The sequence below is a fragment of the Hyperolius riggenbachi genome, chromosome 1 (genome assembly GCF_040937935.1).
Source record: "Hyperolius riggenbachi isolate aHypRig1 chromosome 1, aHypRig1.pri, whole genome shotgun sequence".
Taxonomy (NCBI): domain Eukaryota; kingdom Metazoa; phylum Chordata; class Amphibia; order Anura; family Hyperoliidae; genus Hyperolius; species Hyperolius riggenbachi.
This window is the reverse complement of record NC_090646.1, coordinates 338,513,510-338,526,281: the sequence shown is the minus strand read 5'-3', so window position 1 is coordinate 338,526,281 and position 12,772 is coordinate 338,513,510. Positions and strand designations below refer to the sequence as shown.

Here is a 12,772-nt window from a genome sequence, read left to right as displayed (position 1 = left end):
GGCGTAAAAATAACTTGCCTGAGCATTTTCAAAGTTACAAAGAGGCTTTGCACACAGACAGGTCCTCACAGCAGCCAAACATTCCTACTTCTCCTCACTAATCTCCTTACACTCCCACAACCCTAAACTACTCTTTGCTACATTCAACTCTCTCCTCCGGCCCCCACCTCCACCTTCCACTCTGCATCTCAGCCAAGGACTTTGTCTCCTTCTTTAGTGATAAAATCACCAACATCCGAAAAAACTTTAACCAGCAGCCTCCTCTTCCCCTACATACACCACACCTTGCATCCTCCCCAACAACCTTCTCACCACTAACTGAACTCACTGTCTCCTCTCTCATCTCTAAATCACGTCCCACGACATGCCACCTTGACCCCATGCCTTCTTACCTCATTACTCACGTATCCTCTACCATCTCACCTGCCTTAACCTCCCTCTTAAACCTCTCTCTCACCAGAAGCATAGTTCCATACTCCTTCAAACAAGCCCTTATAACGCCCATACTGAAAAAAAAAAACCTTCTCTTGACCCCTCTTCCCTGCCCAACTACAGACCCATTTCTCTCCTCCCCCTTCTCTTCTAAACTACTTGAGCGCCACGTCTACACTGACTTAGTCCGTAACCTCACTGCTCATTCTCTGTTTGACGACCTCCAATCTGGATTCCGCCCCAGCCACTCAACTGAAACTGCCCTACTTAAAGTAACAAACTACCTGGTGAATGCTAATCTAAAGGCCTCTACTCTATTCGTATCCTCCTCAACCTCTCTTCCGTTTTTGACACTGTGGACCACCCCCTACTTCTCCAAATCCTCTCATCCATGGGCATTCAGGGTCCTGCTCTCTCCTGGCTTTCCTCCTACCTCTCAGATAGGACCTTCAGAGTTGCCTACTCCGGCACTACCTCCTCTCCGCGTCCCCTCACTGTACAAGTTCCCCAAGGCTCAGTCCTCGGACCTCTCCTTTTCTCCATCTACACATATGGTCTCGGTCAGCTCATCAGCTCCTATGGTTTCCAATATCACCTATACGCTGACGATACTCAGATCTACATTTCAGCACGTGACTTGGACACCCTAACAGCTAATGTCCCAGACTGTCTCCATGCCATCGCCTCCATGTCCTCCCGTTTTCTAAAACTCAATATGGACAAGACTGAAATAGTAGTCTTCCCACCTCACAAATCAATGCCGTTGCCAGACATCTCTATTTCTGTTGATGGCACTTCAATATCGCCTGTCCCCTAGGCTCACTGTCTAGGTGTAATATTGGACTCAAGTCTCTCATTCAAACCACACATTGAGAAACTCTCCTCCTCTTGTCGCCTCCACCTGAAAAACATCTCCCGCATCCGCCCTTTTCTAACACAGGACACTACCAAACTTCTGGTGCATGCCCTGATCATTTCCTGACTAGACTATTGCAACTCTCTACTCTGCCGTCTCCCTGACAACCGTTTAGCCCCGCTACACGATTATGAACTCTGCTGCACGACTCATCCACCTCTTCTTACGCTTCTCCAGCCCAAGCCCCCTCTTTCAGTCCCTTCACTGGCTGCCAGTTACACAAAGGATACAATTTAAAATCCTTACTCTTGCCTACAAAGCTCTCCACAACATTGCTCTTTCCTATCTTAAGAAACTTATTTCCAGATACCATCCTACACGCAATCTCCGCTCTGCTAACAATATCCTTCTGTCTTCTTCCCTGATCACATCTTCCCACTCCCGCTTACAAGACTTCTCTCGATCCTCTCCCCTCCTCTAGAACACACTCCCTCAACACATCCGCCACTCACCCACACTTACTATTTTTAGGCGCAATCTGAAAACTCACCTCTTCAGGCAAGCATACAGGGAGTGGAGAATTATTGGGCAAGTGGTATTTTTGAGGAATAATTTTATTATTGAACGACCATGTTCTCAATGAATCCAAAAAACTCATTAATATCAAAGCTGAATATTTTTGAAAGTAGTTTTTAGTTTTAGCTATTTTAGGGGGATATCTGTGTGTGCAGGTGACTATTACTGTGCATAATTATTAGGCAATTTAACAAAAAACAAATATATACCCATTTCAATTATTTATGTTTACCAGTGAAACCAATATAACATCTCAACATTCACAAATATACATTTCTGACATTCAAAAACAAAACAAAAACAAATCAGTGACCAATACAGCCACCTTTCTTTGCAAGGACACTCAAAAGCCTGCCATCCATGGATTCTGTCAGGGTTTTGATCTGTTCACCATCAACATTGCATGCAGCAGCAACCACAGCCTCCCAGACACTGTTCAGAGAGGTGTACTGTTTTCCCTCTTTGTAAAACTCACATTTTATGATGGACCACAGGTTCTCAATGGGGTTCAGATCAGGTGAACAAGGAGGCCATGTCATTAGTTTTTCTTCTTTTATACCCTTTCTTGCCAGCCACGCTGTGGAGTACTTGGACGCGTGCGATGGAGCATTGTCCTGCATGAAAATCATGTTTTTCTTGAAGGATGCAGACTTCTTCCTGTACCACTGCTTGAAGAAGGTGTCTTCCAGAAACTGGCAGTAGGACTGGGAGTTGAGCTCGACTCCATCCTCAACCCGAAAAGGCCCCACAAGCTCATCTTTGATGATACCAGCCCAAACCAGTACTCCACCTCCACCTTGCTGGCATCTGAGTCGGACTGGAGCTCTCTGCCCTTTACCAATCCAGCCACGGGCCCATCCATCTGGCCCATCAAGACTCACTCTCATTTCATCAGTCCATAAAACCTTAGAAAAATCAGCCTTGAGATATTTCTTGGCCCAGTCTTGACGTTTCAGCTTGCGTGTCTTGTTCAGTGGTGGTCGTCTTTCAGCCTTTCTTACCTTGGCCATGTCTCTGAGTATTGCACACCTTGTGCTTTTGGATACTCCAGTGATGTTGCAGCTCTGAAATATGGCCAAACTGGTGGCAAGTGGCATCTTGGCAGCTGCACGCTTGACTTTTCTTAGTTCATGGGCAGTTATTTTGCGCCTTGGTTTTTCCATACGCTTCTTGCGACCCTGTTGACTATTTTGAATGAAACGCTTGATTGTTCGATGATCACGCTTCAGAAGCTTTGCAATTTCAAGAGTGCTGCATCCCTTTGCAAGATATCTCACTATTTTTTACTTTTCTGAGCCTGTCAAGTCCTTCTTTTGACCCATTTTGCCAAAGGAAAGGAAGTTGCCTAATAATTATGCACACCTGATATAGGGTGTTGATGTCATTAGACCACACCCCTTCTCATTACAGAGATGCACATCACCTAATATGCTTAATTGGTAGTAGGCTTTCAAGCCTATACAGCTTGGAGTAAGACAACATGCATAAAGAGGATGATGTGGTCAAAATACTAATTTGCCTAATAATTCTGCACTCCCTGTACTGTACTACCTAGGACACCGCCCTCTAACCACCACTTATACCACACCATACACAGCTTCCCTTTACATACTGTCCTATACCTTAAACGTTTAGACTGTAAGGCCTTTTGGCCAGGGCTCTCTTCCCTTTCGTCTCGCAATGCTGTGTAATGGGTGTACATACCCCCCCACACACACACCTCTGTGTAAAATATGTTATTAATTTGTTCACTGTTTTAGCTGTTATACCCTCTTGTGTTGTATCAAATGTTTGTATTGTATGCTTTGTATTGTTATACCTTGTATTCTTTTGTACAGTGCTGCGGAAGATACTGGCGCTATATAAATCAATAATAATGTTACCGTCACTTACAGTAGGTTGTAGAAATCTGACAGAAGTGACAGGTTTTGGACTAGTCCATCTCTTTATAGGGGATTCTCAGGGATATATTTATTTTCAAAAGCACTTAGTGAATGGCAGTTGCTCTGTCCAACTGCCACAAAACGGTGTAGCGAGCAGGGAAGCTGGCCAGCATCATTGTTTAAATCCTTTTTTAGGGAATATCTTTATAAAGAATAAAAGCCTTGCTGAGAATCCCCTATAAAGAGATGGACTAGTCCAAAACCTGTCACTTCTGTCAGATTTCTACTACCTACTGTAAGTGACAGCAACAAAGGAGAAAAGTAATTTATGGCTTATTTTACTCCAGAAGAAACATACTGCTTATTTGTATATGTTTGCACATATTATAAATTTTACACTTTTTCACTGTAGTGCCCCTTTAATCACAGTTTAAATTCGTTAGGAGTCAGAATCTGTGCATTTTCCCCCCGACTCCAGACACCCAAAAATTGCCTAGACTCCGACTCCACAGCTATCAATAAAACTGCAGTTCACGGGTAGCAAATAGCAATATTACCAGTGCTAACAGCAAGGGGAGGGGGTACACACTACCCTACCAGCGCAGCGAGTGATACCAGGGTTCCATTCACATTGTTATTGTAATGCATTTTACACTTGCCGCATACCGCGTGTTACCCTGGTAACACACATTTTGCTAATAGGGCACCACTCCCCTGCTGTTAGTACTGGTAAAATTGCCATGAGCTGTCTGCATATATGACAAGATTGCCGCTACTTAATGTATCAGGTCCTTTGAGAGAAAAGGCCTTCATAAACCCAGGGATCCTTAGGAAAAAAAAAAACCAAACAAAAAAAAAAAAAAAAAAACACAGGGACACCAGGAACCCAATATGGTGTGGTATTTAATGCTCAATGGAGAGTAGGAAAAGATAACAAGCTGGTACTTACAAACCTGGGCTGCCCTAGTAAACAACCAGTATGCGCACAAGTGGGGAAAAAGCTGTCCCCGCTAAGCCTTTAGGATCTTCAAAATATTGGAGTAGTTATTCGTTTATGTAAAACATTAATGGAAAAGTCCATCTTCCAACAGAGGTAATCAACAAGAGATGAGTAGGAGGCAACCGGTAGGCAATAAAACGTTTTAAAAAAAGAGGGCAAGTGTTGGCTCACCTTCACAGATGACACACATGCAACAAATGCATATACAACAAATATTTCATTTTATACATTACTACTCCTTTTGAGGCTTATTTTACACTGCAAATAAACTTCCGATTTGCAATTCTGATTTTTCACTGGATGATGGCAACACAAAAAGAAAAATACAGAAAGAAAAATACAGAAAGAAAAAATAAAAAAAAACAAAAAAAAAAAAAACAGTATGCAGGACTTTAATCGCATCAAAAATCGGAATGGCATGTAAAAATCACATCAAAAATTGGAAATCAAAATCACATGTAGTGTAAAAGAGCCCTCAAAGTGTTTTAACTGTTTTATTTGCATACTGGGAACCTCCTATATTTCTTTGTATAGTAGGTTAACTTTAGCACAAGTCTGATAGATACATGTAGACAAATGCATACAATAAAATACAAACAAATATAAAATACAAACCTGTACTGCAAGAAACCACAGAAGTGTCTACTGATTCTACTTGGCTGACCATTTTTGCAGTTCTTGCTGCATACTGCAGTGCACATCTTCTGCTCATACTTGCACAGACTGAATGGCTGGAAGGAGCAGCATGGACAATCCCTATTTGACAGACTCTGTTATGATAGCTGTGTGTTTGCAACCAGAGAACAAGTTAGGCAACTTGAAAGTGCCAATAATCCTAGCAATGTGAAGAGTAGAGAATCACTGAAAAGCTGATTTTTGTGGCTTACATAAAAATTTAAAGCAAATTGTATGAAGCTTGGAAATCAGCCAATCCAATCCATTCCTGCCTATTTGGATAGGCCTAGTTACAAGCTGCAAACAATTTGCATTCAAGATGGAAAAAGCATCTCTCTGGTCACCTCTAGTATAGAACTGAACTAAGGGGATGGTTTATTTGTAAGCATTTTAACCACTTAAGCCCAACTCTCGTCCAGTTGGGCTGCGTGCACTCCCGTGGGCACTCCCACCGCCGGCCGTTAACCCAGCGATCAATGAAAGGGATTATAGATCCCTTTCATTTATCGAAGCCCCCCGCAGAAAAGCCGACAGCGTTTTCATCAGACGCTGTGGTTTTTCTGAGTTTCTAAAAAAGTTCCCCGTCTTCATTCTTCTTCCTGGAAGCGTACGATCACGCTTCCAGGACTTTTTCACTGTGGCCATCTTGTGGCCAAATAGTAAAACTACACACATCCATTTTTTTTTTATAAATAAATGCATTTTTTACCATTTATAATTAGCCGTTTACCTCCCACATCAACAATTACCCACATACAATTTTTAATACAAAAAAACAAAAATACAATAAAAAAAAAAATAGTTACCTAAGGGTCTGAAGTTTTTTAAATATGCATGTCAATGGAGTATATTAATGTAATTTTTTTAATTATGGGCTTGTAAAAAGTGATGGACGCAAATTGAAAAAAATGCACCTTTACTTCCACAAAAAAAAAAAAAATGTAAATGGTGTAATAAGCAAATAAATGGCTTTTAATTACGGTAGCAGGTATTAATTTCAAACTAGAATGGCCAAAAATGGAGAAATGATTTTTTTTTCATTTCTTTCTTAATTTATCTGTTAAAATGGATTTAGAATAAGAATTCTTAGCAAAATATATCACCCAAAGAAAGCTTAATTGGTGGCAGAAATAAGATATAGACCAATTCATTGTGATGAGTAGTGATAAAGTTATTGGAAAATGAATGGGAGGTGAAAGTTGCTCAGATGCAAAAAATAAACAACCGTTCGGGCTTAAAGTGAACCTAAAGCTGGGGGGGAAAAAAAATGAGATTAACTCACCTGGGGCTTCCCTCAGCCCCCTGCAGCCGATCGGTGCCCTCGCAGCCCCGCTTTGACGCTCCAGGACGTGCCGGCGAACACTTCCGGTTTGGCCATCACCGGCCGACAGGCATGGGAACGCGAGTGATTGTTCGCGTTCCCAGCCTGTATATCGCCCCCTATGCTGCTATTGCGGCCCCCGGCTTTAGGTTCACTAAGTGGTTAAAGGCATCTGTATTACAATGTATCAGCATTGGCTCTAACCCATGTTCTTTTCTTAGCACAGTCATTCTGAGCTTATTTGTTCATTTACAAATAGCCAAGGGTAAACATAAAGTAAACCTTAATATAAAGTTTGGTTTCTTCATCTGATTGAAGCTTGCTGTCTATGAAATTCTAAAACCATTTTTCATAAAGACACTAAGGCTCCTGCTTCACAAGCTGTTTAAAGGAAATGTGTAGTGAAAATAAACTTATGATATAATGATTTGTATGTGTAGTACTGCTAAGAAATAAAACCTTATTAGCACAGATATGAGTCTCATATTGTTTCCAGTTCAAGAAGTTAAGAAACTTCAGTTGTTATGGTAGCAGGAAAAAAGGGCGCAGGACGAGGATGGACGAAAATGGCACCACCATAGACTTTAAAGGGAACCAGAGAGGATGCAATATACATACCTGGGGCTTCCTCCAGCCCCATACGCACGGATCGCTCCCACGCCGCCGTCCTCTGCTGCCTGGATCCGCCGCCACCGGGTCCCGTCATTGCCGCGAGTCGGCAAGTCGGCCGGCGGACGCGGCCAATTCTCCGCATCACAGGGTGCTCTCCCCATACAGATACGCATGTGGCTGCTAACTGCGCAGCCGCATGCGTACATGTATGGAGGGAGCCCCTGTGATGCGGACAATTGGCCGCGTCCGCCGGAAGTGACGGGCCCGGTACCGGCGGATCCAGGAAGCCGAGGACGGCGGCGTGGGAGCGATTCAGGCTTATGGGGCTGGAAGAAGCCCCAGGTATGTATAAAACCTTTTTCTTTTTTCACCCCCCAGTTCCTCTCTGGTTCCCTTTAATGCAATTATTGTTAATGCAGCGAAAAAAGCAGAAAAAAAGAGCGCTGAGAAAAATATCATTAACATAGTTTTTAAAGTAGTTCTAGTTTTAGAGGCTAGCAACGTTATAGTTTTTAGTCATATTTCGTTTATATGTACAGATTTTACATTATCCAAGATATCGTTTGTACCGTATGTGTAAAAGGGTGTTTCTGCAGAGTGGTTAGGGTTAGGCAACACCATGGGGAGTGGTTAGGGTTACGCACAATTGGGGGGGGGGGGGTAAGGGGTAGGCACCACCGGGGAGGGTTAGGGACCACCGGGGGGGGGGGGGTAACTAGGGTTAGGCGCTACCAGGGGAGTGGTTAGTTTTATGCACCACCAGGGGAGGGTTCTTTTTGAGAGTAAGGTTGGGTTAAGCTGTATTGCTGAATTATGTAACGATTTTCAACGTTAATATCTTTTCATTATTATTTCCTGTCTGTAATTACAATGGTATTTATCATTAACCAAGTTTGACAACGATGTTTATCGTTATCAGATTTTGTTATCCACTCGCGCCATTTCGTTATCAAGCCAAGCCCTTTTTTCACTGCGCCCTTTTATTATGCACTCGTTAGGTGAAGGAGCTTCTGTGAGCTCTGTAACTTTATAAAGTTGTGGACAGCACTGTCTTTTGAAGCTCTTTTCTCAACTGTCTCTCATAGGTTCTTCTTTATGTTTTATTTTCTTCAGAGAAAACAGGTCAAAGGGTCACTAGCCTGCTCTGTGAAATCATTTAAAAGGCTGAGTGTATTGTGGAAACTGCAATTATTAGAGAATGATGCAATGGTGCAAAAAAAAAAAAAATGTTACACCGTTTTCTTTGCTACTAATGTTCTATCAATTAGCCGTATTCAATTCATTACATCATGAGCCGTTTTCTGCTTCAGTGTCACTTTACGCTAACTAGCACATTTAACTTTTTGCCAATTCCAAAATCTCATTTTTTCCCCTTCAGCTACCCTCAATACCATACACACCAGGTTTTTTTTTTCCTAACCAAGAAAAAGTGCTAAAATGACGTACAGTATATAAATAGATTTCAGCCGTTTCCTCTCATGTTACACTTGAGGTGAGGAGTGAAATAAACACCTAGTGCAAAAGCTGTAAATTAGAAACAAAATGAGGAAGGAACTTCAATGCTTACCAACTTGATGATTTTAATGAGAACCCAGTTGTTAGTAGAAGATGTCATGAGCTTGAAGAATAAGGGGGCCAGTGACAGATAGTTTTTAGGGTTTCGGCGGGCCAGTTCACATATTACGTTCACTGCTGCAGACTGCACTCCTGGTGATGAGCACAAAAGACCGCTTACAATGTAACACAATTTCAACACTGCAAGCTTCAAACACTGCAAAGTATTCAGCTACCCCAAATGCTGTAAGCATGGGCACAAATTGCATTAGATCTACACTCCTCCTCCTGAGTGGAGTGTTGCTGTTTTTTCTCTCAGCTACGATTCAGATTCTTACAGCCAGTGTCAGAGCATCTGCCAGAAGCAGCTACTGGCAATATGAAAAGGCAGTATCTATGTAAACACTGCCTTGTCACAGAGCATCTGCATCTCTCTGCTCATTCTGTAAGCAGTGGGAGACTGCCAAGTGCTGCAAGTAAACACATTAAAAAAAGGCTCTGCAATAAGAAAAAAAACAAACATACATACAAAATATCTAAAACAAAAACACAAAAGTAATTGCTACATACACGGACTAGGTTTAAATTTGTGTCTATGCAAAAAAATAATAAAAAAATACCACTGCTCAGAAAAGATGAAATGGGGCAATAAGCAAGATAGCAGTGTTTGCCCACCATTAATGACTATCACCAGGCCCCTAGACTCTTTTCAGGCCCTAGGCAGCTGCCTAGTGTTGCCTTGTGGATGATCCGGCGTTGGCACTGCTTGTTCGCCCTAAAAAAACACTTACACCATGCTATCCCTGTAGATAGTTCAGATTAGGGCGATTCGCTCGCTTTCCGCTCAGAGAAGCGTTGCATGGACCATTTTCAGGGAGATTTTGCTACAATGGAAGGTATAGGAAAAAACGCAAAATGCTAACAAAATCACTTTGTGCAGCGATTGCGTTCGCGTTTTTAAGAATACATTGTATTTATTAATTTCCGGATCAAAGAGTTCACTTCCTGACTGATGTCAGGAAGTGAAAATCTAAATCGCTCTGCAAGAACGCCTACAATAACGCTTACTAAAAACGTCCAACAGAAATCGACTGGAAGGGAAAAAAAAAAAATTCAAAAAAGTCCTCTGACACGATTGGAACGCAATGTGAACAAGGCCTTATAGTACCCATACACGGTACAATAAAAATGTTCGTTTTTTCCGTTTATGCAACCAAAATTATCAAAGTATAAAAATCGTGTTTTATTTCTTTTTTAAGAAGAAACGATTATCCCATTTTTTTCTATAAAAATCTGATCAGACATTGAAAAAAATCTTTATATTCAATCTAATGGAATAATCAAACAAAATCTAATCGAAAAAAAAATTGTACCATATATGGGCGCCTTTACTGTATCTAGATCTCTGAAAGCAGAATCCTGTAACCACTCCTATTGCTTGAAAAGCAGAAAACTGCCAGTCTTTCGGCAATAGCAGGTGTAGCGCCTCAGACTGAGGCGCTACACCTCTACTGCCGAAATTCAGTTTTTTCCCCACGCTTATTGCCTGATGAAGCGGGCTTGGCCTGCGAAACGCGTTGCACTGCACTTTTTGGGGAACTATATAATAAATGCGATTTCTACTACTCAGACAGTCTTTCATGTCTGCTTTATGGAGGCAAGTCCACCACTTCCTCCAAGCAAATTTTAAAGGTTTTATCCTGCTGGCACCTCTGTTCTCTTACTGCTATACCGTGTCCACCCCTGGTGGAGGGGCGATCTACCCCTTTTTTTCTGATCTAGAGAGAGCAACTTCTTATCCCTGAGTGAGGACAGCTCTAATCTCCTCACCTGCCTATACAGTGGTTGCCTATGTGGTAACCCACGCTTCTGAGTATACTCTTCTCACGTATTATCCTTACTTTATTTTTTGGATAACATACTACACTATATTGGGCTCTCTGTTTCTCTAAAAAGAATGCGGAGTGTTAACACACGTGTGTGCCTTAGCATCAAATGGGAGGCATCGTCATGGATCAGACACTACTGCAGCCTTAATCAATGGCGATCGCTTAAAGTATACCCGAGCTGAAGAGATCCTATTGAGGCTTCCCTCTCTATTCTGCTGTACCCAGTCAGTAAGCGCTCGGATGTATCCTTTAAGACAAAAAGAAAAGAAAAAACTCACCAGGGTCAGGGTCTTCCAGCTTCTCTTTTAATCTTGGGAAGGCTGGGCGAAGCGACTCAGGGTACTTCAGGAAAACTTTGTACATAATCAGAACTGCCTTTTTCCTGATATAAGGCTTTGTGTGGGACATCTGTAAGAGTTCCAACCACAACAATGTAAGCAATTACTAAAATCAACTAACCATTTTAGCATTATCTGTAAATAAAATGATCATAAGAAACAATAACATAAGCAAATATTGGAAGTGATTGCACTTAACAACCAGCCTCTTTACTTCAACAAGACAAAAGAAAACCACCATTCACAAGTGTTTTGCAAAAGGAGGATCTACTAAATACGGATTTCATTTTTTTAATGTATGCACCTGCCTAATTATGTTTAAACAATTATTGCACACTTTTTGTAAATCCAATAAACTTCATTTCACTTCTCAAATATCACTGTGTGTGTCTCCTATATGATATATTTAACTGACTTTTTTTATCGTAACAGCCAACGATTTATACAGGAAAATCATGACCATTCACAAGGTTGCCCAAACTTTTGCACTGCACTTACCTTGGGAGGGGGAAGCCTCTGGATCCTAAGGAGGTGTCCTGCTCAGCCAAACCGATACAGTGCAGGCACCCACTAAGGTTCAGTAACCATTATAATACCAGTCACTGGTGCGTGCAGGTGCAGTAGAGGCTTACCCCTCAGGCTCTAGGGAAAATAGCCAAGCCAGATTGTGTCTGCTCTATTGTGCAGGTGTGAGGCGTCTGCACCTGTGCAGTAGAGTGGGCTCGGCTATTTCTGCCAGAGCCTGAGGGGAAAAACGCTACTGAACAGGCGACAAGCTGACTTTACAGGGTGCCAGCGCTGAATCGCATTTGCCTCTGCTGAGCAAGATGGAGAAAGCCTCTTTAGGATCCAGAGGCTGCTCTCTCCCGAGGTAAAGTACCCCCTATCGGCACTTTTTTTTTCACTTCAGGTCCACTTTAAGGGGTTAAATTGTAAGTGTGGTGTATACTTCACAGCCATGACAGTATGATATAACATCTGGTTTATTCCACTCTAAGGCCTGGAACCCACTAGCAGCACTTTTCTGAACCTTTTGGAAACGCTTGTGATTTGAAAAGCTCTTTCTTATTTAAACAATTATTGCACATTTTCTGTAAATCCAATAAACTTCATTTCACTTCTCAAATATCACTGTGTGTGTCTCCTATATGATACATTTAACTGACATTTTCTATCGCAACAGCCAACGATTTGGGGTCTTTTTCCACTGCAAAATGTTTTTTATGAAGTGCTTTTTTATGCTTTGCGTTTTTCTGACTGGCAAGTGTTGTCGTGAATTTTGAAAATAGATACTAGTGGTTAAATCAATATACAAAGCAAATTTCTACTCGTTTTTCATGTATTCCTATACTTAACATTGAAACGCAAAACATAACCGCAGAGACATAAGTTTGCTATTTTTTTTTTTTTTAAATCGTAATGCAGCAGAGGAAAAGGCCACCCAAGATTCTTATTTTAAACAGGCTGCACTTAAGAATCAGCAAATGCATGCGTTTTTGGAAAAAACGCAGCTAGTGGAAAATGGCCCTTATACAGGAAAATCATGACTATTAACAAGGTTGCCCAAAGCTTCGCATCCCACTGTATCTGATTTTAATTAAAGTTACATATTCCCTTTGAATAATAATAAAAAAAA

General features: G+C 41.6%; 1 protein-coding gene across 3 annotated transcripts in view; it reads right to left on the bottom strand.

Moving 5' to 3' along the window:
- The window catches only part of AP3D1 (adaptor related protein complex 3 subunit delta 1), a 177,487-nt gene that overhangs the window by 111,675 nt on the left and 53,040 nt on the right, over positions 1-12,772 (bottom strand). For all 3 annotated transcript variants that reach the window (XM_068233969.1, XM_068233971.1, XM_068233970.1), the window contains exons 6-7: positions 11,077-11,206; positions 8,923-9,062 (exon numbers count right to left, since the gene is read on the bottom strand). In XM_068233969.1, the coding sequence (XP_068090070.1) occupies positions 8,923-9,062; positions 11,077-11,206 (270 nt within the window). The remainder of the gene's footprint in view (positions 1-8,922; positions 9,063-11,076; positions 11,207-12,772) is intronic.